Source organism: Anguilla anguilla, chromosome 4 (assembly GCF_013347855.1).
Source record: "Anguilla anguilla isolate fAngAng1 chromosome 4, fAngAng1.pri, whole genome shotgun sequence".
Classification (NCBI taxonomy): domain Eukaryota; kingdom Metazoa; phylum Chordata; class Actinopteri; order Anguilliformes; family Anguillidae; genus Anguilla; species Anguilla anguilla.
Genome location: NC_049204.1, coordinates 19,161,704 through 19,189,186, shown reverse-complemented (window position 1 = coordinate 19,189,186; position 27,483 = coordinate 19,161,704). Strand labels below are relative to the sequence as shown.

Here is a 27,483-nt window from a genome sequence, read left to right as displayed (position 1 = left end):
CCCTTCGTCCCCCCCGGCAGGGAAGAAGGACGACAGTGTCTATGAGGTCACCGAGGATCGCCAGGAGATTTCGGAGGCGGCGGAGAGCGCCAGAGCGAGCACTTTAGTCACGGTGTTCAGATTCGTCATGAAGCAAAGCTACATCTGTGCTTTGATCGCCATGATGGTGAGTGAAACAGGACCCCCTTTCAGGAGAGTCCCGCCCGCCCCCTCCGCTTCCATGGCGGGGGCCGATTTAGTCATTAGCTGTGACAGGTTAAAGCCGTCATTGTGCCTCTGTGTAATGCGTGCCATGTGTGAAGAGCCTTCTGATGCTACGCTGTAGAGCGAGTCTCCTCTTTGTTCGCCGGCCTACCGCATCATCAGATATCTTAAACCTCGTGTCTGCAAAGTAGGCCTCGCTCAATCCGCACCTCTAAGTTCTCTGATGGGTGAATTTAGGAAAATCGCCCATTATCCCTCTTTATGAATTTCCACGCTAGACAGATTCAGTTTCTTGTAATTTGGAGGATACTTTTCACCTCTGAATAGGTTTCGAGGTCTAATACGCTAGACTCAGAAATAACTGCTCTCTGGATACTGTTTCAATTTGTTGGTTAAAAGTGAATCAATGCTGTCAAGTGCCTAGTTAGGTATATCAGAATTTGTGATAAACGGGAACGTATTAATAGTTATGTTTCTACAGAATAGGTCAGGCCTGTGTCACTCAAAGAGATTCTGCTGACAGCGCCCGGCCCGGTTTTGAAGCGAGGCGAAGCTTTGGCTCGCTCTCTAACGGAGGTTTCCCCGTTCGCAGGCCTGGAGCATCACGTACGTCAGCTGGCTGACCTTCGTCTTTCTGATATGGTCCTGCTTGCTGTGGATGGTGCGGGACCGGCGGAAGTACGCCATGCTCACGTCCCCTTTCATGGTGCTGTATGGGAACCTGCTGCTGATCCTGCAGTACATCTGGAGCTTCGAGCTCGTACAGCCTGTCCCAGGGCTTTTCCTAAGAAAAGAAGTGCCCTTTCGGGAGCTGGGGTCAAAGGTGGGTCCCTCTCAACTCCGAGTCTCAACATTCGCGTGTTTACTCAACTGAAAAAAGTCTCTCTTTTTTCAGTTGAGTAACTTAACACACACACACCCACTATAAATTTGTGTGACATATTTTTTGTCCTTAAGGATTCCGAGCCCATGATTCAACTAGACCATCAATCAGACATTTATGTGGTTGTTATTTTGTAAAAGTCTCTTATGTGATTTCACTGCCTGTGTAGTGATTAAGTTTTAAATTTTCAGTTGACAATAATATAGCAATCAAAAAAATTGTTGATGGAGTTAAACTAAGATTTCATGGTGACTCAGATGATACAATAAAATAAGTTATTTTGTCATTTCTGGATTCATTTGATAATGCTGAGTTTATAATGAAAAACTGTTCATTGCTAGTTCTGTTACTGGTTTCTATATGCCTTTTTCATGTGAATAAATACATTTTTATGTCGAACTAGCATGTTACAAACAGAAATGCATTCTTTGGCATTAACTGTTTTATGCACCTCTGAGTTATACTGGGACCAACACCACCAGTAACCACAAATTTCAGCTGTTTTGTCTGGGAGTAGTGATTATATGCATTGTACAACGAACTAGCAGAAGAATGAGCCAGTACAACATTTACTCTGGGGTTCATTTATTTATATTTCACCTTAAAGTATTACATTACATTTTAGGCATGTCGCAGACTTACACAGCTTACATTCTTTACAACCAATTAATTTATACAGCTGGATATTTACTGAATCTAGTTCCTCAAGGGTGCACCAGCAGTCCTCCACCTGGGAATCAAACCTACAATCTTAGAGTTTCAAGCCAACTTCTCTATTATGCCCCACTGCCAACGCTTGTTTAAGTGATTTGATTTGATTACTTATGTCTTTTGTGAGGATCTGTGTGCCAGAATAAAAATTAGCTGGGTCGCAATCTCACATAACGTACGCCCTTTTAAAACGCCATAAAAATGCATGTTCAGGGGACTTACCTATTTTTCTGCATTCTCCATGTTAATATGGGGTCGGGACATGGACAAAGCTGCTGAGGAGAGTCTTTAAGCCCAGAAGGGCTGTAATATGTGAAGTAAAGTATGGTGGCCTGTGGAATCCCTGGTATGCAGGGTGTTGAGTGTGGAATGTTGCCCTGTGTGTGCAGATACTGTGTCTCCTGAGCTTCTGGCTGCTGCTGAGACAGGCGCTGACCGAGAGGAGGGAGAAGCTGAGGGAAGAGGCCGTGCTCTCCGACGTCAGGGTGGACGCTCACAGGAAGGGTGAGGCCTCAAGGGAACCATCTTAAACACTGCAAGGAAGTCCAGCCCTGCTCTCTGCCAACTGATTGATGATATAATTGGCTGGGCTGCCAGGGGGTTGACTGATTGGCTTTTGCCTGTGTGCTATTTGTGATAGAGGGGGCATCCAGAATGTGGTACTTCATTTAAGGTCGATGACGTGAAACTTGGTTCACTTATGTAGGAAGCTCTTATTTTGTCTTGTAAAAGCACAGAATTTGGAACCTTTGTTTTCTGGTAAGGGGAACCTGGAACAATCTTTCCCAGACATCTAGGATAAATAAACTTCATTGTTTATCTTGAATTATTACAATGTTTGTGTATCATTTTTCAGCTTTGGTCCAAGCAACTGAAATTTTATTGAATCAATGTTTATTGTTCTGGAAAAGAAAATTTTAGTGGGTCAGAGGAATGCAGTCACACTTGCACACAATTGGCCTGCATGTAAATTTTTAAAAATAAAATCTCATATGATGCGTAACTTATGACCCTGAAAATTTGAATATCTGATATAGTATATGAAGAATGGACACCACCTACGTTAATATTTCAAAGATTTGAAAATCATTACATTTTTTAATAGAGGAGGAGGAAGATGATGAAGATGGTGGTGAAAAGGATATGGTTCAGGTCCTGGGGAATATGGTGATGGCCATGTTCGTCAAGTACTGGATCTACATCTGCGGGGGCATGTTCTTCTTCGTCAGCTTCGAGGGTAGAATCGTGATGTACAAGATCATATACATGATGCTATTCCTCTTCTGTGTGGCATTGTATCAGGTGGGTCTTTCCTTCCAGTGTCTCTAAAGCAACTTTAGAACATTTAATATCAAATCAGTAACCTTCAAGATGTTAGCGATGCTTATCATGAACCAACTATGTAAGAAATGATAGATTTATAGTCGATACTTGTACAGTTCAATTCCAGTGCTGGAGGCATACATATCTGGAATGAATCTGTATTCTGCGCAGTCCACCAGTTGTCTCTGATAGTCGAAGACACTATGTCAAAGATACTAATATCTAAGAAATACAGTTTGATTTAAATTCAACGTTCATCTTATTTATCCATACTGTTTTTTTCAATGCTCAATGCATAATAAAGCCAGAAGTCTGTCCCAACTTTCTGATTATTACGATGACAGCACGTAATTCGAAACAGCATAAATGACAAGGCTTATTTATGAGACTTTTGAATTGAACTAGACTTTTGTCATTATTTCACCTGGCCTTTGTGTCTTATTTTGATTTTGCACAATTCTGAAAATGTCACATTGTTTTCATTAACATCTCTTTTAACTCCTAGGTGCACTATGAGTGGTGGAGAAGGATCCTGAAATACTTCTGGATGTCAGTAGTGGTTTACACAATGTTGGTCCTCATACTTGTCTACACCTTCCAGTTTGAGTCTTCTGTACAAGTGTGGTCAAATATGACTGGAATGGATAAAGAAGAGTGAGTTATTCCTTCTCAATTCATGCCTACATCTATTTACTAGAGATTATGGGGTTATTCTGGGATTATGTGTTAGTGTCTGATCAATTACATAATATACCATCATTTTACCATCACTTTTTCATTACCATGAAAGGTGATAGAACTGCATAAACATATTGAACAGTTATATACAGGTATAAACCTCTGGTCAATTGGAAATACAGTAGCAGGACTGGTGACAAAGCATACTCTGTAGATTTGGGTCTGAGGATGGATGTCTCTCTGACTCCCCCTGTAGGCTGGAGGACCTGGGCTTGGAGCAGTTCTCAGTGCCAGCTCTCTTCACCAGGATATTTATCCCCACCTCCTTCCTGCTGGTCTGCATCCTCCACCTGCACTACTTCCATGAGCGTTTCCTGCAGCTCACTGACCTCAAGGCTGTTGTGGCCAAGCACGAGAGTACCATTTATAGGTCAGCTCTAGTCCGTCTGAGCTCTGAAAGAGGTTGCAGTCATTCTATTCTAAAGATGTACCCAAAAGAACAAGGGCATGGGGTTTTAAACACTATTCAGCATTGTGTATGCCGAGTATAATCATGTCTCTGGTGGCATCATTTAAACATTTTAATCATAATCTGAAAGGCTGAAAATGTAAACTGGTTAACAAGTCAGCCATCATATGGGCAGTGTTTAAATGATAGCCTGATTTTTCTACATGCTACTGTTACATATGCAGTAACTGATTTGGTGTTAGTGTCTGACTTTTAAATAGAACACTCTGGATATGATGTGGGATAGACACTGTTAACAATATGCTTATCATTTATAAAATGTCAGACATTGCTGAGTGGATCCAGTGGTTCTGTTAATTTCAGCCGTAGAGACGTGGTTATTGGAAAACATTAACTTGAAGAGGCAGATACCCGGTGGCTTCAGGCAACTTTTCAGATCCCATCACATTCCATACATCCCCTTGGCGCTTTCATTCATGACCATTCCGCTGTACCGTTCCTTTCCTTTATTCCGCTTAATTTCAAAATCCATCACAATAATTCATGGCCTTTGCAGACTTCTTATTAATGTTGTCATCATGTTGCTAACATACAGCTTTTATAATGCCATCCTGAATTATACTCCCTCTGGGGTACAGGGATGGTTCGACGAATGGCCCTGTTGTGGCATATCATCAATGTAAAGAATGTATTTCACCTCCAGTGGTCTTTTGGAAAACTGTCACGCTGAGTAATTATAATGAAAAGTTTCAGTGTTTTGTGAACACGCCCTGAACAAGTATGAAATCCATTCTGCCTGTCCGCTGCTTATTTTCTTCTGTCCTCTGGGTTTGTCTGCCTTCTTCCTGTCCTCTCTTTAACATCCCCCTGTCTCTCATTTCTTCTCCTCCTCCATCCATTTCCATTTCCCATCTCGCACAGCCATGCCAAAGTCAATGGCCGTGTCTATCTGATCGTGAATAGGTGGGTAATCGCTTGCTTTCTGAACTCCGATTAATTCTATAAGGAGACTGTCTTTCTGCTCATCTCATCTCTATGTGGGTTGTCAATATATGGATACTCAAGGAGCACCAGTGTGTCTGTGGTTCTGTGTGTGCGTGCGTGCGTGCGCGCGCATGTGTGTGTGTCTGTGTGTGTGTGTGTATGTGCGTGCACGTGTGTGTGCGTGCATGTCTGTGGTTGCGTGTGTGTGTGTGTGTGGGGGGGGGGGGGGGGGGGGGGTTGTGTGTGTGGTTCTATTAAATAAGGTTAAATCTGGTCAAGGTTTGTCAAGGCTGAATTTCAGAACGCTTTGCCAGGTGAGAAAAATATTCAGAGTATGACTGTTTTTCACACCCATTTTTTGTATTCAAATATTTATTTTTCTCTAATGAATCTTGTTTTGAGAGAAATGCAGCCTTTGCCTCCTTAATCTTTTTGCATCTCTCTGCATCACCACACTTTGGAGACCAAACCCATCTTACTGTATGATTCCCATTCCAAATCCCGATTCCAGTGATCTTTAAACACACAAGCATGCCATTCGTACAAATTCTCTTTGACAGAAGAATCCTCTTCAGGGTAGACATTTGGCTACTCATCCTGAGTCTTGTTGTCATTCCCTCCTTTTAATCATGTCTGACCAGAAGCTCAACACTCAACAGCCTGTAGACTAAATCCTGTTTGACATGTCTGCTGTGTTCTCCTTTTTATTCCTTCTTCCTGTCAATTGCCGTTTGCATAGCATCAAGCAAAAAATACCCATCCTTCAGAATGAGTAAGTCTTACTGAAGACATGAAATGCCTGCCTTGATATGCTGCCATTTCATGCTTCCTGACCTTAAACTCTGATCCATTTCCTTCTATCTCAGGAGGAGATGTCAAGTTTAAGTATCAATGTCCCCTGTCCCCCTACATTTCTACACTCGCTAAAAGATATGGCAGTGGGCTGTGCATTGCTTTTGTGCTATGCAGTAAAAGAAGCTAAACAATACCTAGCCCACAATAGTGAAGGACAGCATAATGTCCCTAGGCTTGCTTGCTGCAGGGTAGCGTGCAGGGGGAGGGGGAAAGGTTTTGGAGCAGCTCGGAGCTGGAAACCAGTCCTCTGTGTCTCCAGGCTGGTGAACCAAGATGGCAGCCTGGCTGACATCACCATGATCAATGCGACACTGGGCTCGGTTAAGAAAGAGAAGGAGGAGGAGGAAGGGGACAAAGTGCTACTGGATGATGGTGTGGAGAAGAAGAATGAGAAGGAGGCACCAGAACAGGGCAGCAAGACCAGCGGGGGCCCAACGGAGCTGCCCACCACCCAGAGCTCAGGTACCTGAGGAAGGCAGGTAGACCCAGGGTTCTCCTGTTAAATCTCTCTGCATTTCTTGCTCTAACAACAGCAACCCTTAAGCAGTATATCCATTTCAATCCAAACAGCATAGCTGTAGCAAAAAGATCATATGAAGTGAACACAGCCACTTTATAGTTCTCTTTAGTCCTCTGTTTGAACCACACATAAAGTTCATTCTTTGTGGTTCGACATCCCCAGGTTCTGCCTCATTTAAATGCAACAACTTAAAACACAGAGAGCTGGGTCAGAACTACACGTGAAATAGATATACCTTGGAATGGGCAAATATTCATGAACACAGGAATACCACATTGAGGTAAAATAAAAACAGACTTCCTTTCCCCCTTGGGGCACTGCAGCTACAGTGAAAATAAGGGTATTCTTCATGGCGCATTAGCCCCAGAAAGATGCCCCATGTTGCTGCCAATGACCAGGAGTCTAAAACATAAACCGTTAACCACTGGCCCAGAAAAACCAAATTCTGAATTATCCTTTTTATCAGACCAAGACGGCAGAACAGGAAGGCGAGCACTTCTGAATCAAAGCGTCTAGACTGGTTGGCTGAGCAAACAGGATTCAGGGCAGTGGCGAGGAAGGGCCCAGTTCTTTGTAGTTTCCCCACAGTCCCCTTAGGCCCAGTCACTGAACAGAGGCTCTCTTTTTGTGCTGCTCACACACATTGTCAAATTAACTGAATGCAGCGATTTCTCACTGAGCTCACACGACCACAAAATGCAAGCCTAGACGAGCTATATGACCTACTCTCATCATCAGACATTCTTATGTTCTGAGGTTATCACATGCACTGAACACTGACGTTTTTAACTGTACTCACGCAACACAGATGGCACAATCAGCTGAAATCTCACTGTGGTCACATTCTGAGCACAATGGATTTATTTAAATTAATTGCTCTTGATTGGCCTGGTTAGTAACCTAAAAGAGCTTTGTTAGCCAGTGTGTTTACACGCAGTGGTCTGTTTATTAATTACCACTCAGCGCTGCCATGTTCTCTCTCTCTAATAGGGTTAGTCATATGACAGCAGTAGTATAAATTTTTCAAAATTGCTTTGAGGCACAGCACAGAGAAGTAGGATTATTTAAATAAACAAATGTGAATCATTCTCAAGTAACAAACATTTGTGTCTCAGGATATTTACTCTATGATCAAATTTTTTTATTTGAGTTGCTGTTTAATAATGATTTACCTAATCAATGTATGATTGTGTTAAAACTAGTGAGCTGAGCATTGATAAGAACATTTTGTAAATGCATAAAGGCAATTATTTCATTTAAACTCAAAAAGTGCTATATTTTGAAATGCCCATCAGTGTTATAGATATTTTATATATTTGTTCAGTATAAGTAATCTGAAACAGTCAGCAATGTTCAATATTGTAGGCAATGTTCTATGTTCTGGCTAAAAGAATCCAGTGGTAATTGGAAGGTGTATAATATCTCTCCAGCATAGCATAGAATATTACCTTCATTTCAAAACAACATGTTTGAAAAAAGGTCTGTATATTACAATAGGTTCTAGATTCTATTTAACCATTTCTGACAGTTTTAGCTCTGGTGTAGAAGTGCCCCTGTTCACTATAATTTAAATGTAGTGTCTGCCCCTAGTGGCAGCTGTCGGAAGCTTGTCATTAACTTTTATTTAATGAACAAATATGAAGTCAGCAGGTGGTCTCAAATTAACACCATCCTCTTCATCTAGTATTATAAAATTTCATATAAAATTGTACAAATATCTTTTTATAACTTTACCTTGTTATAAGTTTTGCCATTTAGTGTTTATGTATCATAAATATTTTGTGCTTATCTTAAGATATGTTTGAATCCCTTCTCTGCTAGAAAAAATGGCTTCATAAATGATATAATTTTGCAGTATTTCTATCAGGCTATAAGAAAAATGGAGTTTGTAGAATTATATAATCATGTTGTTTTTGAATGGTGTTTTTACAGATCTGAAGAACAAATGGCATCTTGTGGTGGATCGTCTGACAGTGCTGTTCCTGAAGTTCCTGGAGTACTTCCACAAGCTGCAGATCTTTGTCTGGTGGCTGCTGGAGCTGCACATTATCAAAATCGTGTCTTCCTACATCATCTGGATGTCTGTCAAAGAGGTCAGGGCTTCTTTTGGGCCCATACTCTTAAAACCTAATGATTAATAGGATCCAGAGAAGGAGTCAAGCTAGGGGATTGAGTAGTAGAACAAATAGGCATATTTATAGTAGCGATAGGTATGATAATGGTGATAATTGCCTGTGCGGAGTAGTACTTAAGAAACAGGGCTTGTAAACCAAGATTACAAGTTGGAGTCCCAGAACAGTCAATGCTATTCTAACTTTGAGTAAGATAACACATTAATTGCTTCTGTAAATAACCAACTTAGCACTCATCATGAAATCTGCAAAGGGCATCTGTTAATTAAATGAGACATTATAGCGCCACACCTTCCCCCTGAGATATATTTTGAGCATAACTTCCTGTAACCAACTGTTGTTTATGGCAACAATGAGATAGACAGATGGCGGACAAAGAAAATGACTTACTGTGTTGTTGCTTTTGTCTTTTGTGACTCAGGTGTCCCTGTTCAATTATGTTTTCTTGGTGAGTTGGGCCTTTGCTCTCCCATTCAGCCAGTTCCGCCCCTTAGCCTCCAGCGTGTGCACGGTCTGGACCTGCATCATCATTGTCTGCAAAATGTTGTACCAGCTGGCTTCCATACAGCCTGTGTCCTACTCCAAAAACTGCTCAATGGTGCGTATGGCTACTGCTGTTGCGTCCGTCATACTGTCAGCATTCCGCCTGTCCTGAGTTCCACTCGCTGATGGCGCTTCTGTCATTCGGTGATGTTTCAATTTGTGTCTGTTCCAGAACCTTCAGAGCTCTCAAGTTCTCTTCTTTCTTCACAGCCACTAACTTACTCGCCTGGGCAGAGGAGTGAGATGGAGAAGTCACTCCTGTACAGCAGCCCAGTGGACCCAGCCAACTGGGTGGGCCTGAAAAAGTTCTCCCCCCTTTTAGAGAACCTGAGGGTGAGTCCAGGGTGTCTTTGCAGCCCGGGAGAACAGTGTACCCAAAATTATTGCAAAGCAAGAGCAAAAATATTTAATGGAGTCATGGACCATATTCACTAATGTAACATCTATATATATATTCTGTATGAAATAATAAGTTTGTTTTCCTAATGGCTGATTTCACATATAATGGTGAAATTGTATCAATGCATATTACCTAGAAAGCCAGACGAAAAGGATTTTACAATGGATTTTTATCTGTTCCACTAGCATTGAATTGACAGAAAAAGAAGGTGTCCTGCAGAAGTAACATACTAACAAATTGAATTGGCTTGCTGGGGGCAAGATGGAATGAAGAGAATGTGATAAAACAAATGAACTAGGATAACAGAATATTACTACCTCACAGACTGGCTTTGATAAACAGGGATTGAGATGAAATGTCATATATATATATAAGGTGGAGCTGAGCACAGTTCCTAAGGGGCTTTTATAGAGCAGACATAAAGTAAATGCCAAAGGTGAGCTGTGTGGTCTGTGAAACCCTGAATGAATGACCCTTCTTACTCTGCCCATCATGGGGCTTAGTGAAAGACACAGTTTACCAACTGCATAATCACCAACAAATAATTCATGAGAGGCAGCGATGAGACTGAGCGACAGTTGGCAACAATGGAATTAGCCACATATGTTCCGCCGCTTGTGAAAAAGAGCAGTGGGGCCTGATTTACAGTTGCAGCTTGGTTGTGGGGCAAGTGAGGGTACCTGAAAGCACATTCATTCATCATTGAACCAGAGTTAAATGTGTCACCAGAGTTAAATGAGAAAAAAAATGATGGTCCTCTTGCGGAACAAGGAGCTTTTATACACCCTGGGAACAGCACTTAAAATGTTTAGCCAGATATCTGCCAAATACCCAGCAAATCCACCTGTTCACTATGAGGTACATGCAGCTTAACATTAAACAATTTATTTTAGCTAATAATATGAGCCCAGTCACTTCTCTGAGTGATGAAGTTTATACAACAAATTATCTTGAGAATTATGGCCAGTTATGAATGAACAATGAATCAGACTGAAAGCCAAAAACATGTATACTGTACCTTAAAGAATTCACGTGTGACAAAAGTGATATATGTATTATGATTCTTAGTATATCTTTTGGTGCAATGGCACACTTTAGTATAGTATGAATAATAGAAAAAAATGTTTTAATTCCAGTAAAGAAAATTGAGGCATAAGAGGCTGTAATATATCATGAGAATTAAGCATGGCTGTTGGTTAAGTACCAGGCTGTGCCGTGTACTGCACCTCACAATACACCTTGCATTAACTGGTACAGTGTGTGCCTTTCTGCTCTGGTATTCATCACATCTGAACCATATACACTATCCAGAAGGGCCATGCAAACAGAATTTGCTCGAGTCCTACCCACATGACAAAACAAGTATATGTTTAGAACACAAAAAATCCAAGTACATTGTATAACCATTCCGTGTTATATGAACTACTCAGCGGGAGCCTGGATGCCTTACACACAACAGCCTGTGAAGCACATTCAGGATTAAGAGCAGACAAGATAGTATGTCAGCTCTTCTCCTCACTAATTTCTTTCGCTTGTTTTTGCTTTCATTTAGAACAACCTGTTGATGTTGGCCATCCTGGCCTTTGAAGTGACCATTTACCGCCACCAAGAGTTCTACCGGCTGAGAAACAACCTCACCGCCCCAGCCACTAAGACCATCTTTCACGATATCACGAGGCAGCACCTCGACGATGGCATTGTGAATTGCGCCAAGTACTTCATAAATTACTTCTTTTACAAGTTTGGCCTCGAGGTATGTCATCCATCATAGGGCTTATTACATTACAGTAGAAATATCAGCTCTTTTTAAAAAACTTGAATCAAAGAGTTTGGTCACACTCAAATTCAACAAAGGCTTAATGAAATATTTTCAGGACCTCACCACAAAAGCAAAAGATTGGGAACTATTATTTTGTAACTGGGGAATGTTAGTTCTGCTTGAATTACACCATCAAACAAATAAATATGGTGCACTGGTGGTTCCCTTCATTGTTCTCTCTCCTCTGCCCCTCTTCCGAAGACGTGCTTCCTGTTGGCGGTCAACGTGATAGGTCAGCGAATGGACTTCTACGCGATGCTCCACGCGCTCTGCTTGATCGCTGTCATGTATCGGCGGAGGAGAAAGGCCATCGCGGAGATCTGGCCCAAGTACTGCTGCTTCCTGGCCTGCATGCTGACCTTCCAGTACTTTGTGTGCATTGGCATCCCACCAGCTGCCTGCAAAGGTGGGTCTTCCCTTCACTGCACTACAGTGCCATTATTTTTCTTTTTTGTTTTACCTCAATGATGTTTAGGCAGCCAATTTTGAGAGGTTCATCCTCCATTTATATTTGCAGATTACCCATGGAGGTTTCCATCTTCCGCTATGGGCTCCAATGTTATAAAGTGGCTCTACTTTCCTGATTTCCACACCAGGCCCGACCCCCTTTTCCTCCTGTGTAAGTTCTTATGAGTGCTGGAGTTTGTTGAAATGATGGGGCTTCTTCCAAAATGGCGTGTGATGTCATTCTGTTCCCTCCCCCTCTCCTGTCTCCAACCTCCTGCAGATGACTTCATGCTGCTGCTGTGCGCCTCCTTGCAGAGGCAGATCTTCGAGGACGAGAACAAGGCGGCGGTGCGTATCTTGGCCGGGGACAATGTGGAGATCTGCAGGGACCTGGACGCTGCCTCCTTCAGTCGGCATAACCCCGTCCCTGACTTCATACACTGCAGGTAGAGCCTCCGCAGAACCCCCGGGCTCAGAATGTGTGTGGCAATCTCCATTTTCACTATATATATGCATGTTGGTAAATCAGGCTGCTTGAATGAATCCTTAAATCAATCGGTTATCATTCATTATGTAATGCAATGTTAGTGTGTGAACAGGGTTGAATTGAATATTCTATGTGTAATTTTCTCAATGAGTGATGGATGAACAGACATTATCTGAAGAATCTAATTAAATCATCTTAATCAGATCACGAGAGGGTCATGAACTAAGTCACCGGTAGACATGCAGCTGTTTGAGGAGACCATATGGATGTCTTATCATCTTGAAGAGGCCATATGGATGTCTTAATTTGCCGTCTAGGTTTACAGCAATTCTAAAACATCACTAACATAGATGTTTAAGGATAATTTGAACCCCAGATTGCCTCTGCCATGCTTCAAGTGTTATATACTTTATCCACTGAGGGGTTTCTTCACTGGTGTCCATCCTTTCTAGATGTCTGTGGCTAAGTGCTGCCAAAGTGCTGAGCACTTTGTTTTAACTGGATGCTTTGATCTTTGGTTCCCACATCACTTGAAATAACAAAATAATAAATAAGAAATGGCTGAAACACGAGAGAGCACATCTTGGGCCACACATTGTAATTGATTATGTAGACATCCCTTTGTTTTGATGTGTGAATTGGTGAACTGTACTGACTGTACTAAGTAAAGGAGGATTGGAGAGACCCTGTTTGTCCACTGCACTTACTCCTTCCTTCTTTCCTCGTGTCTGATTACACATGAAAGGGAGAAAAATCCATAGTTCATGGCCACTCCAATCCATCCCATAACCACATCCTTTGACTCATACACTATTTTCTTCCATCTAATTCAATGAATCACTTTTAAATATGGAAGAAGGGACATGATTTTGACATGACTTAGTGTAAGCAGATTTGACAGCAATCCATCTGAGGCAATCAACATAAGGTCACATTGTGACCATATACCGTTTCATCACACAGTGTTACTGTCACTCTGTTGCTGTACCTATGGCATTAAATTGACAATAATAAAAATAACAATAACATGATAACATTTGTGAGATTAAAGAGATTTCCGGAATGTCCTCACTGTAAATCATCCTTTCTGAGGGACCATACAGTCTGTTGAGTCGTTTTCATAATTTTCTCGCATGCCTACAGCCAGGAACTAGGTATACCCGTTATGACGCAACACCACTAGATGGGTTATGTTTACCCAAGTATTTACCAAGATCGCCCAAGGATTTCAACTCATGATGTATATACATATATGCATATGTATAACCCATTAGGTTAGATGGAGCCAGCACTGAACAGTAGCCACATAATGAATATAGGTCACATGCATTTCATGTGACACACATGTGGTTTTGGAAGAAGGAGTGTTTAAGGACTTGATAATGTGTCCTCGTGCTTTGTCCTAGTTTTTTCATTCTTCATCGATGTCTCATGTTTTCATGGATACTCATCTAGACCCCCCAGTTAACACTGCTGTGCTGACAGCTTTGGTGTCTTCATTCATTTCTGGCCTGTTTGCAGGATCACAGCAGCTGGTGTTCAGTTTTCACTGACTGGCAGTGAATTGGACAATTTGCTCAATAACATTGGTTCCTGGACTGCTGCCATTCTCTCTCCTAAAGATGTGAAAATTCTTCCAGAACAGCATAATGAAACTTGAAGCCCGTGGTTCCCAACCCTGATCCTGACGGGCCATGTTGTCTGCTTATTTTTTGTTGTTACTGAGCGCTTAATTTATAGATTAAAGCAACAGATTACACTGTTAACTCACCTCATCCGGTTTCTTGTATCTCAACTGGTTGCCAAAATACTACAGATGCTGCAGCCTGCCATTATCAGGGTTGAGAGCCACTGCTTTAAACAGTCATAAGAGGATAGGCTTTGCCCATCCACCCTGTTACTGTCTTGCAGGTCTTACTTGGACATGCTGAAGGTGATCGTGTTCAGCTACCTCTTCTGGTTCGTCCTCACCATCATCTTCATCACGGGAACCACCCGCATCAGCATCTTTTGCATGGGATACCTGGTGGCCTGCTTCTACTTCCTTCTTTTTGGGGGTGACCTGCTGCTCAAGCCCATTAAGAGCATCCTGCACTTTTGGGACTTCCTCATTGCCTACAATGTGTTTGTCATCACCATGAAGAACATACTCTCTGTAAGTGCTCCAGGAACTCCGTTTATGCATCATATGGACAGCGTAACACTTTTGAGTGAACACTCAGAAAGTACGAATGCAAAATATATGTTGACATTGTAGGAGTATTTACTGCACGGCAGGTTTGTTCTAATGTGGAATAGTATCATTATTTAATTGTGTTGACAATGCTTCTTTTAGATTTAAATAACATTTGTCAATTCTGTTTATCTCTGCATATATTTTCCTTTAAATATTTTTGTGAATGGAGATTGATTCAGTTTCTTGATCTGATATTCTTTGCTTTATTAAATTGTGTTATGGTAATTGCGTTATTTCATGTCATTAAATCATTCTGAAAATAGGATGCATATTATTTTCAAGGAGAGCATATTTCATTAGAAGAGCTCCTTGACAAACTGGGATGTGATTTCTCTGCTTGTCTCTCAGATAGTCGCCTGTGGCTACATCAATGCCCTGGTTCCAAAAAACTGTTGGCTGATCCAGCTGTTCAGCCTCGCCTGCACTATAAAGGGCTACACCCGTCGTAAGTAACCCACATTACTTGCCTGATCATATTCTGCCTTACTCTTTAAGCTTGTTTATGATATTCTCAATGCTGGGCGATGGCCAGAATGAAAATGTGGTTAATGTACGTTTTACCGTCCAAGAAACGTATTGCTGCGAAAGGACGGTGCGTTGCGTAAAATCACCCCTGAATCACGTTTTTAACTTCCTGGCCGGCAGCTGACCCCAACCGGCTTTGCGATCTGCCCAGCGACGAGGCGGGCATCATCTGGGATAGCATCTGTTTCGCCTTCCTACTGCTGCAGAGGCGTGTCTTCATGAGCTACTACTTCCTGCACGTGGTGGCCGATATTCGCTCTTCTCAAATCTTAGCTTCCAGGTACGCGCACACGCTCATGTCTTTACCCTGCAAAGCTATCCAATGCTGACATTTGGCTAAATTTAATAGTCTGCTTTTGTTGATTTGTTCAGTTTATGCGATGTGTGTTTTTTAAATTCTTTGTGCAAGCATATGATGCAGTCTGAAACCTTTTAAAAACACTTTAATTGAATTTGTTTGTCAAATTAAAAGGACACGAGTAACAGCTACATGTACAAGGAACAAACACACAGCATACTTAGTAAATAGGGACTTCACAATCATATTCTATACAACGGAATCTTTCCCTGGTTCATACAGCTTGATAGCCAACTTGGATGGAAGGAAAACCAAACGGTGTATTTCCCCCCTGTCACCAGTAGCGTAGACTTCAGATAATTATATAAGCATTTTAATGTTAAAAGCCCATGAACCATTAGCTATAGAAATAGCTGCTTCTGTATTACAGAGGGGCAGAGCTATTCCAAGCCACAATTGTGAAAGCTGTCAAGGCCAGGATTGAAGAGGAGAAGAAGTCCATGGACCAGCTCAAGAGACAGTGAGGCTTCCCTTCTATTTATATACATTTCAATAAAATGAACATTAACTCCCCCCTCACATAGATTTGTATGCTTTCTTTATCACGTGTTTGACCTCTTAATACATAACGGATGTTATTAAAACCATTAATACCAATGCTTCACAACGATTCTTGGTCATTTATCCGTAAACTTTGTATACATTCTCCCCTCTTGTGTTCTGTTAGAATGGACCGCATTAAAACCCGCCAACAGAAGTTTAAGAGGGGTAAGGAGAGGATGCTGAGCTTGGCTCAGGAGTCGGGGGAAGGGCGCAATCTGTTCAAGGAAGAGGACGACGATGATGGTATGACTTTGAAATGAATGTTTGTCAGTGACATGCTTCTGAAAGGGGGGGGGGTTGTTCTGGCTTTGTTTCATTTTTTTCTTTACATACACACTTGAAACTAAAAATATTATATATACACATATATGTATACACATGTAATTGTATTTAAAAATGGTATCAGAGGCACCAGGGTTAATCTGACTGAATCTTTGAATCATTTAGAAAGCTCTTGTGAAGCTTATATATAGTTCAGGCAATTATGCATAGTTCCAACAAGTAACTGAGTTATACAGCTGTAATCTTTACATTGCTGACGTAGTGTTGGAAACACAAAGGTTTGTTAAAACCTTAATGTAGCTTAGTGAATTGTAATATAATTATAAGGTTTGTGGCCAAATACTTTGCGCCTCAAAAGGGATGTTGCTGCTGTGTGAAGTCTGTGGCCCTGGTTTTTCCTAATAATAATGTCTAGTAAGCAGAAGAGTAAACATTTACAGTATGTTGTTGGGTAATTATGCATAGTTGTGCAACTACATACATGCTGACAAACACACAACATTCATTTACAAAGTGAATAGAATGTTTATGATCCTGCTTTTCTGTGGAACAGTGCATGGTAGTATGTCTGTATCTGTATTCTGATATGAAATGGCTTGTTCATGTTCAATATATTTATTTTCAAAGTCTGAAATAAGTACATGTGTATATATGTAGTAGCGGTAGTGGCTGTACTAGCTATAGCAGTAATAACAAAGAGTTACGGATGACCACTTTGAGGAGTTCTAAGTGCTCTGATGTTCAATTGAAAGTATGCTCAGTTCCAGTTGTTTGTGATGTTCTTTGGTGTTTTTTGAACTGCCAGTTGTTTTGAGGTCAGTATTTCCCCAAAATTAATGTTTGCAAACATTTTATTTTAGGAGAAGGAGAGAAAGAAAAAGCCAAGAGCAAAAAAAAACTGTGGTGGCGGCCTTGGGTTGACCATGCTTCCAGTAGGTTCTCCCTGTCTTTCTTGGCCCTGATACACCTTGTATCCTTGACCAGAACACTGTGGATTCCTTTACTGTGCTCCTTTGGGCTGTACTGATGCTGAAGAATGCCCTTTTACTAAAAAATGATTCATTAGACATCTCATCCAGGCCTTATTCTTTTTTTACCACATTCTGAATCTGAGAGGAATTTAAATGTGTCCATTTATGTGCATGTGGATGTTATAAATCATAAAATACCGTTATTTCAAAAAAAATAAATGGGAAAACCGAAAATAGAATACGCTATTCCCAGAAAGAAAAGATATAGTGCCAAAATGTGTTGATTTGGCTGTCCTATGATGTCTGCAAGGATGTCCAGTTCGTTGGTTCATATGATACTATGCTGAAAAGTGCACAGTAAGGAATCACTGTTGTTGTGAACAATTCACTGTGTCTCAATGTCTCATTAAAAATGGATATAATCCTTCTCCTCTGCTTTGCATGTATCAGAAATGCACTTTTTATAGTGCTGCCAATTAGCCAACATCAAAGTAACATGAAAGACTGAAGCAGAGGCGAATGGATTATGTTTATGTGAAGTGAGAGGTGTCAGCACCTGAACAAGAATTTACTGAATGCATTCAGTAGTTTTAAATGCATTCTTTTATCTTTCCACAAAATAGACCCAGCTCTGGTCAGCAATAATAATACCTGGTCTTATTTATTTCTACTGGTAGTTGGCATTGGTACACTTGAACGTTTTTAATGTATTTTTTTTTATCACTGTTAATGTTCTGGTTGGTCCTCTCAAAACAGTGCCCTTCATTTTCACATTTTCACTGTCTTCCATCTGTTGTGATGATACACTGTCAACTATTGACTTGCATGGATTCATGGTGTTCTCGCCCTCATAATTTTCAGCCTGAACAATTTCTAGTGTTCCTCATATTCTTATTCTTCTGTATTTATGATTCTATACCATTCCATTGTGCACTTCTGTTCAAGGATATAAGGTTGTTTTATTCAGTGACTGTTCTGTCAGTGACTAACAGTCATGCAATGTGATTCTGTGAAGACCTGGGTCTGCCTCTAAACTGCGAAGAACTCACTGAGATAGAAAGTGATAAAGTGCCTGACCTTTGCCACCGCAGTGTCTGCAATGCCAGTCTTTTCATTGTCAAAAATCAACGCAAGCCTCACAACTGCAATTTGTGTTTTAATTTGCTGGCTTTCTATCCAACATAGACATACTGTTCCCTTTCCTTCCTTCCTTTTCTTTATTCATTTATGAGACTGGTAAGAAAAACTAAGCTAGTTTACAGTGTAGTGTTTAAAGAATGTAATAGTTATTAGATTGAAAACAAACAGGTTGCTATTCATTCATTAGTTGCGATTCATTGATTCACATGGTTCTCAGACCAGCTATGGTTTAGAACAGCAGACACTGCTTACAGCATCAGCTGAACTTCACTTAATCCTCACACTAACTCTGACCTCATCTAAGATCCTCTGAAACACCTGTCAAAATATGGACTTCCTTTCTTCAAATTAACCATCCAGTACATTGTATTATACACTTTTTGTATGAAGAATATGGAGATAATACTGTATGCACATGTGTGTGTCCTTATCCAAATTCAATAGCTTCAGTGGACCTTTTAAAAAGTTTTTTTAAATAAATAATTTAAGTAGTTACAAATCGGCTTTTACCAAAATGGCTTTTGTGATTGAGTTGCATTTACCCATGTATTTTTTCTGTTTAGCATAGAAAATACTGTGCAGACTCAAATAATTGCCAGGTCTTGTATAAAGCAGAGGGGTCCTTAACTGTTTAGCAGAGCAAAACATCAATGTTAATCAAGTTCCACACAGCCATGATCTAACTCTCCAACTGTTTACCTCCCAGTGGTAAGGAGTGGAGATTATTACTTATTTGAGACGGACAGTGAGGAAGAAGAGGAAGAAGAAGACAAAAAAGAAGAAGAGCTCCCTAAAAAATCTGCTTTCCAGGTAATATCCAGAGGAGAACTGTGGTTCTGTCTCTCCTGGTTGCACGTACAGCATGTGAAGTCTGAGACACTTACTGCACTGGTCTCAAATGATCTCAAATTACAGCTAATTGCTTTTACTCTTCTTGTAATACTTTTTGTAATGTTTTATGTTTTGTGTGGTTTCTGATATAATTTGTACTAAAATTGAACTAATATTCTAACATTGTTTGGTATGTTTCAGACGGAGCTCCTGCAAGTTGTTTTTACTGTATATTTTCACTGTTTCTAGCAATACCTTGTGCAGAGAACTTATTGCTAACATCTTTTGCATGGTCTTTGGTCAATGACTATTAGCTGAAATGCTGTGTTCCACTAACTTTCACCCAATTTATCCTTCTTTATAGAGAGCAATTGGAAAATTTGCTTCTGCTTTGTTGGCTTTGCCAAAGTCTGTCATTAAACTGCCCAAAACTATACTTCAGTATATAATCAGGGCGGCAAAGGTATTTTTCCAGGAATATATATTCTATTGTGTTTTGTGCGTAAAATCCCCAGTCCATGTTTGTGCATCACTTCAGAAACTGCATTTTCATTTCATTGCTTCAAGAGCTCATTACTGCATGTCAAAAATGGTTACATTTAATGTTTTAATTCATTCATCTCTCATTGATTTGCAAACCAGGTACAAATATCACTCGAAGCATGCAATGAAAATACAGTGACTGTGTGGTCTTCCCATCTCTTTATTCCTGTTTGCCCTTATGTTCAACAGTGTGCATGCCCCCATGTCTTTCCATGCTGGTCCATGGAAAATGAATTGGTCAGTATTGTAAGTCAGTATTGTATCTTGGCCACTTAGGGGGTGGTTTACTCCATTGCAATTTCATTTTCAAAATTATAGCAAGCAGTAATGTAAGGAACCAATTACATTATATTAGTGCTTATGCACTTTATATTTCATCCTTATGCTCTCACTTATGATTGGATCAAAACACCCCCTAAACCTGGTCTGCATTGTTTATGTCCTTATGATGCTTACCGTACTTCCTGGTTGCAATGGGTAAGAGACAGAAAGGGCTGTGTATTTTGAGAGATATTTCCCCCTCCCGGAACATACTTTTCCATTAGTAATAAGCACAGGTGATTCTCATTTGTCATTTAATCAAATGAAATAGATCCGGTGTAATCAATAATTGGTGCAATGCCATGAGATCACATGAGCGATGGCCATTCTCTGAAATACGATGTTTGAAAGGAATGAAAATCTGAAAACAAAAACACAAAAACCAGACATTCAAGGTAGACAGCCCAAATTAGACCGAGCTTTCTGTCTTTAGCGTGTGTGTTTTATTCTGAGGCTCGTCCGGCCCAAAATTCTAAAAGCCGTTCCCTCCTCCCAGTTTGTCTACCACGCCTGGATCACAGACTCCAAAACCGCCATGAAGGAGCGGAGCCGGGAGAGGCGCAGGTTCTGGAAAAGGCACCTGGAGTCCGACGCCCCGAGGAAAGACAGGAAGGAGGGTATGAGGCCCCAGCTCCGGCTCTCAACAGATGACAGTTTGCAAAACAGTGTTTTTATTCCCCGGCAGGTGGAGAGAAACACTTCGGTTCATCCGGGCGGCTGGCCCCTCTCGTGTTTGCTCTCGTCTGTTTGGCTTTCCGACTACATTGCTTTTTCGGGTTGCAGTGAATTTTAGTCTCCGTGGTCTCCAGCCTGGCACAGAGTGTGGTTCATGAATGAGGTTTTTGTGCGCATTATGCAGTTGACTTCAGATAACCACTTAATGATTTGCTGCAGTCATTGAACTGCATGCAGTGACAGTCCTTAATGCGGTCAAGCTTTCATAAATGCTTCAGGCCATCTCTGTTTGGATCAGGCTTATACATATAAGTTGCATTGGCATAATGTCAGCAAAATTCACTATCAAGACCGAGGACCATCTTATGCAGTAATTCTCATTATCTTGTATGTTTATTAACATGAATATTCATATTCAAGGGGAAGTCATCATTTTACAGGTGTTTAACCTGTTTAATTTGCTCCTGAACTCTGTTTGTCATCTGTTTGTCCTCCTCTGCAGTTCATGTTGCAATAGAAGTGGGGGATGTGGAGGATGAGCGGGAGATCAGAGAGGAAGAGGAACTCGATGGACCCGGTGATTTTTTCATTTCTGGTGTATCTCATTTTCAAAACCATCCAGCTGCACACCCTCCTCATTTTGAGGTTTTAGTAAAGTAACATTTTTCTAGTTATAGTCTATTTGTCACATGTTTCAATTACAATTCAGTGAATGTGTTAACGTAAAAAGACTAGCCGGCTTCCTGAGTGAATGACACGTACACTGCAGATGATGTTGCCAGGTCTATCCTTGTTATGGCTGGTCTTGACTCCACCCCCATCCTTTTCCTCAGACAACATCATCAAGCGCGTCTTTAACATCGTAAAGTTCACCTGGGTCCTGTTCCTGGCCATGCTGGACAGCTTCACTGCCTGGCTGAACTCCATATGCCGAGAACACATCGACATCTCCACCGTCCTGCGCATTGAGCGTTGCATGCTCACGCGTGAGATCAAAAAGGTGCCAGACTCACCAGTGCCTAATCCTCCAGTTTTCTCTCGCAGCTATTAGTGGGATCCCACTATAATTGTTTGATGCATCCCTCCTGCATCTGCATTTGAAGCCTGCTAGCTGTGTGAATTGAATATAAAGTCCTCTATTTTATGCACATACTGTACAATAGTGTGCCTCCACCTTAAATCATGTGACCAGATACCTGTATGGTGGATAAAAATAAGACTTATGCAGAGCAAAGGATTGGAGCAACAAAGGAACTGATGTGTGCACATGGCTACTAACATGTGTACTAACTGGCTCTTTTTAAACAGGGGAATGTTCCATCACGGGAGAGCATCCACGTTTATTATCAGAAGCAGATGCGTATGAATCTGTCCAGGGAGTCCGGGCTGGACGGCATCGACGAATTCTCTGTGTCCGGATCTCAGAGGGTCGTGCACAAAAAGGACAGGCTTAAAATGGAAAGCCAGGAGTCTCGTGATAGCTTGTCCAGGTATTTTTTCAGGAGTCCCACTGATCAACATGGTTGCTCGTTCAACAATAGTGGAGTTATGGGCTTCGCTAATCTGATATTGTTCAGTCTGTGACAGCAAGCTTGTGCAGATAAATGGAGCTTGTAATCACTGCAATCTTGATTAAGTTAGGCTGTCGGTGTGACTGTATGACGTCAATCAATTTACAGAATGTGCCTCATATTAACTTAAGCTGCTAACGTAGGTAGCCTATATGTAGGTATATATTTTGCTGCATCCCCCAGCAAAATTAACAGTGAACTTAGCCAGGACAAAGACCAGCATATGTGGTGGTTTCCCAGAACCAGTTTTGACAAATGATGACCCAGTTCAGCTAAAAGAGCACCATAAATTTCCAGCATGACACCCATTTTCACAGTTACCATTTTCAGCACGCATTGATGTGTTCCTGTTACTCCACTTGTTTTTATCGTGGCACAGTCTCAATGGACACTTTAGCTTTGGTAATTTCGCCCGCTCCGCATTTCACCAGGTTGTCAGTGTTTGTTCCTCTCATAAAACACAGAGGAATGCTAGGCTTGCTTAAGCATTTGTAAATGGCATGGAGGGAGTGTGCCAGGTTCCCACAGCAGCTCCCTGTTTCCTGGAACAAAGTAGAGTTCTCTTCTCTGCTTCTGCTCCTCATTTTAAACGGTCTTATACATTTCACTGTGATTTAATCATAAGTTCTGAATGCCATTAGTGTTCATTTCGCTGTACACCACTGTGGTATTGTGTTTGTTTTGCTGAAATGTGCACAGCCCGTAAATAAGAAAAACTTATTTGCAGTACATGGTGTATTGCAGTTTCTTTACTGTAATTCACCATGTTGGAATACATGTACTGAATCTAGATTAATTTGGCTTGAAAGATATTTAAATATCTGTGTACAATATGAAGTGTACAGTTCTTGTGTATGGGCTGATTGTCACATTGTTGGTGTCACATTGTTGGTGCGTGACTGTGATCATCATTAATCCCACTCGTCCCATGTCCACGGTGTGGTTCGGCAGCGCCTACACCGAGGCCACCATGCTGTACTCCCACCAGTCCACGCTGGATGACCTGGACGGAATGTCCGAGAGCATTCCCAAAACCAGCGAGCGCGCCAGGCCCAAGCTGCGCAAAATGTACAACCTGGACGCATCCAATTCGTCTGCGGACAGCGGCGGCAGCATTGTGTCCAGGTGCCTGGCCTCTCACCCCATCACCGACCCGCCCACCCACCATATCCACCCACGCCTGTGCCATTTGTTAGTTTCATTTCTCGTAACGGCATATTCAACTTGCCTGTGTTCGTTATGCTCAAATGTTTGTCACCAGGGTCCACTCTCATTCGGAAGGCCTCTCTGTTAAAATCCAGACGCAGAAATGTCAGAATGGTTTAAAGAGGACTACAAATTCTATGTGACCACCTGACTCCTCCATAATTTCGCTCTGTCATTTTGAAATGGAATCCCTGGTGACCAGTACCATGTCATCTCAGATGGATGGATGGATTCAGTGTTTTCTTCTGCTATATGACTGAAAGGATGACGTTTGTTTGCCTGGGGTGCGGGAGCTTAGTGTTCTCACAGTGAGGCAAGATGCAAAGGATATTGAGGGGGGAGGGGATATCTCTTCGTACTTGTCTGGCAGACGGACGGGGCAGGGGGGCTAACTGTCTGACTCTGTGTGCTCCATGCTTCAGTGCTGACAGATTGCTGCTGTGCTTAAATTGCTCCTCTCTCAGCACCTCTGCTGTCCTCACTGGGGACATTCTGAAGAAAGCAAACAGACAAACAGCCAGAGTCTAACACTGGCGCATGTATGAGGGATGTGCAAGAAATAAAGCAAGGGTCCGCATTTCACTGAAATTGCCCCTGCGTTGTATCACTGTAAAGGGTGATTTACGGGTGCTTGCTTAGCAGCTATTCGTTTTCAGGAGCATTTCATTCTTAAATGAATGTACAATTTAGTATAGCAGTTTGATATAACTGATGTGCAACTCAGTCTCAATATCTTCCGTCAAAACACAAATATTTTCTCGTTGACATGGCCACAAATCCTTTCTGGGTCCAATTCTGTGAAATTCTGCCCTCTTGTGCCTCCTTTCGAAACTGTTATTTTTTAGTGAAAAATGTGGCGATGTAATTCACTGAAAAATGTTGCAAGGCTGGCATGAAAGCTAAATAAAATATCCTCCCATATATCCCCAGTATATTGCCTTAAATGTTATTCATGTATGTAATCAATTGGACCAGCGCTACCCTTAAACCAATAATCCCCTGGTTGCCATCTCTGTGGCTCAAGGCAGATTAGCAGCAGCTGAATTTCCCCAGAGGTAGGGCCGGGGGATTTCAGTTCTGACGCTGGGCTTTCGTGTTCTCCCTCTCCCACGCAGTGAGCCCACACAGTGCACCATGCTGTGCTCTCGGCAGGGCACCGAGGACGCCATAGAGGAAGTGGAGGATGAGCAGGACCAGGACTCCCCCAGGGGGCAGGGGGAGGTGGGGCCAGAGGCGGAGCAGCCGGAGGGTCCATGTTTAGAGGCGGAGGGGGAGACTTCAGCGCGCGCCACCGACGGGCGACCCGGGGGCGAGGACGGAGACGGGGACGTGGACGGAGATGGGGACGGGGACGGGGACGGAGATGGGGACGGGGACGGGGACAGGGACGGGGACGGGGACGGGGACGGGGACGGGGACGGGGGCTGCATTTTGGAGACGGAGGAGGCGGGGCAGGACTATTTGTTCCCCGCGGAGTGCGAGGTCCAGCTGTACTCGTCGGACACGGACGCCCCCACCACTTTCCCCACGGACGCAGACGTGCCCCCCTCCTACAGCAAAGCCGTCAGCTTCGACAGAGGCTCTGTTGGCTCAGACAAAGACGACAAGCACCTGACGGACACCGATGCCTGCAGGTCGGACTACCTGGACGACTCCCTGCTGCCCTCCTTTACCCACGAGCTGACTGCCAGCGAGCTGCTGCTCAACAAGTAAGGCCTGAACAGCCACTGTCGCTGCACTGTCACTGACAACACAAGGGACCCTTGGTCTTCTATACACTATTTTACAGTATTTAAATTTGATAATCAACTCCCTTCAAACACATTGGAAATCCTAAAATATGTTCTTCAATGGTGTGATTTTCTGTAAAAAGTTTGTTGACATATGACAGCACCCTTCCATTCCTTGTCATGCTTTTAGCCGCGTTTCCACCGCAGGAACTATACCCCGGAACTAGGAACCTTTTGAGGAACTCAGTGCGTTTCCACCGCAGGAACTAGGGTCTAAATTTAGTTCTGGGGGCTTTGTTTTACCCCCCAAAACGTTCCTGCTCGGGGGGTAGTACTTTCCGAAAGTACAGGAACCTTTTGGGTGGAGCTTGCAGCGCTGAACATTTCTGATTGGTCGAGTACTCGTAGCGTTTGTGTTGTATTTATTTTCCGCCATTACCCGCCATGTTTGAAAATATGCAGCGGCAACCCAATTTATTTTCATAATAACTTCAAATCAAACTTGTATGTTATGCGGCGCAGTAGCCTACTTTTGGTTATAGCCTATCAACGTCTTGGAATTATAACGTGTGCTCTTCTGTTCTTTTCTTGCTTTAGTATTCGTTTTATAAAATGCTAAGCATTCGTGCTGGGACAGCATATTACGTAGGCTACCAAAACATTCAAACGGATTAATTCGGTTGCTGAATATTTTCTTCCGGATTTTCTTTGTTAGCCCGTTGTAATTGACTCAAAACGTTTGATACAGTTATGTGAGGTATGCGGTAGTTCTGCATAATTAACATTGGTGATACAGTACAAGCAAACTGGAAATCACCTTCCGCACTTTTTATCCGGGTAAAATATCAGGTTAATTCTAGTAATCTTCCCTTTAGCTTTTTCAGACTGCCGTAATTTTACTCAATTTTACTGCCATTTTTCAATTCCACGAAAAGACCAGGAAGACTATGGACTAATTTATGGTGCATGGTTCGCATCTGGAGGGCACACTTCGCTGCTCGGCTAGCAGTAACTTCGAAGGAAAGCAAACGGTGGCTGTACCACTACTAATTTACATTTTCACCCAAGTCCGAGTTTTCGTTCTATTCTTGTCATTTTGCGATTAGCCTATATGGAATTGACGACGAGAAAGTAATAAAACAGCTAATTGTTTACAACGTGTGCATGTTTTCTGCTGTTAATAAATGTGTTTGAGAGGATATATGAAAATAAATAAATACAAAAGTAACCATATATAGTCATTGTTGGTAACCCGTTGTATATAAGTGGAATAAACCCCTCCGGGCTGTCCCGGTTATTAGAAAATAATGTAGGCTACTTCGGTGGTAGTATGGGGTTACAGAAGAAATCATATGACAGATGGACCGACGACAACGTCAGTGGGCTAATTTGCCTAATCTTCGCGGTACTTTAGACCCCGGTGGAAACGCAGACAACCATTGGCTGAAGGAACCTTTTAGTTCCTGGTAAAGTAGTTCCTGGGACTGAAAGTTCCGGGTAATTTTGGTGGAAACGCGGCTTTTGTTAGCCTTATAAGGACCAATATACACAATAGTTCAAACACTGTGTAGAAAGTATACATTGGTTTCTGAATTAATTGTAAATATAAATTTAAGGTTACATTTTCCAGAAATTTAATTTGATTAAATTGAAGAGCATATTAAGAACTCTTCATAATTGAGCTTTAATGGAATACCATGTCAGCACGCACTTGAGCACTGCAGCGCATTGGAGCGGTTTAGAATTGGGTCTGTTGGTCCCTCCTTTGCTATTCAGGATGTTCTACGATGAGGAGCTAGAGGCCTCTGAGGGGTTTTACCAGAACCAGCCCCAGCTGCTGCAGCTCTCCTATGCTCTCTACAACATGCTGGTGGCGCACTCCGAGATGGTGTGCTACCTGGTCATCATCCTGAACCACATGATCTCCGCCTCGGTGGTCACCCTGGTCCTGCCCATCCTCATCTTCCTGTGGGCCATGCTGTCAGTTCCCCGGCCTAGCAAGCGCTTCTGGATGACGGCCATAGTCTACACGGAGGTACAGCGCCCCCCTGTGCTCAATGAGTGGGGTGACCAGATTTCCCGTTTTTCCTGGGACA

At 42.1% G+C, this 27,483-nt stretch overlaps 1 protein-coding gene across 1 annotated transcript in view; it reads left to right on the top strand.

The window, feature by feature from the left end:
• Positions 1-27,483, top strand: part of LOC118226433 (piezo-type mechanosensitive ion channel component 2-like) — a 122,302-nt gene that overhangs the window by 84,792 nt on the left and 10,027 nt on the right. Inside the window, exons 12-41 of the mRNA XM_035416041.1 lie at positions 21-166; positions 797-1,027; positions 2,188-2,302; positions 2,904-3,100; positions 3,627-3,775; positions 4,056-4,229; positions 5,992-6,024; positions 6,367-6,569; positions 8,560-8,720; positions 9,181-9,357; positions 9,513-9,635; positions 11,255-11,455; positions 11,723-11,927; positions 12,039-12,140; positions 12,249-12,414; positions 14,367-14,610; positions 15,040-15,136; positions 15,337-15,496; positions 15,945-16,034; positions 16,242-16,360; positions 17,260-17,331; positions 19,217-19,320; positions 20,702-20,822; positions 21,383-21,457; positions 21,714-21,880; positions 22,189-22,370; positions 23,403-23,576; positions 24,773-24,938; positions 25,134-25,366; positions 27,164-27,422. Coding sequence (XP_035271932.1) covers positions 21-166; positions 797-1,027; positions 2,188-2,302; positions 2,904-3,100; positions 3,627-3,775; positions 4,056-4,229; positions 5,992-6,024; positions 6,367-6,569; positions 8,560-8,720; positions 9,181-9,357; positions 9,513-9,635; positions 11,255-11,455; positions 11,723-11,927; positions 12,039-12,140; positions 12,249-12,414; positions 14,367-14,610; positions 15,040-15,136; positions 15,337-15,496; positions 15,945-16,034; positions 16,242-16,360; positions 17,260-17,331; positions 19,217-19,320; positions 20,702-20,822; positions 21,383-21,457; positions 21,714-21,880; positions 22,189-22,370; positions 23,403-23,576; positions 24,773-24,938; positions 25,134-25,366; positions 27,164-27,422 — 4,646 coding nt within the window. The remainder of the gene's footprint in view (positions 1-20; positions 167-796; positions 1,028-2,187; positions 2,303-2,903; positions 3,101-3,626; positions 3,776-4,055; positions 4,230-5,991; positions 6,025-6,366; positions 6,570-8,559; positions 8,721-9,180; positions 9,358-9,512; positions 9,636-11,254; positions 11,456-11,722; positions 11,928-12,038; positions 12,141-12,248; positions 12,415-14,366; positions 14,611-15,039; positions 15,137-15,336; positions 15,497-15,944; positions 16,035-16,241; positions 16,361-17,259; positions 17,332-19,216; positions 19,321-20,701; positions 20,823-21,382; positions 21,458-21,713; positions 21,881-22,188; positions 22,371-23,402; positions 23,577-24,772; positions 24,939-25,133; positions 25,367-27,163; positions 27,423-27,483) is intronic.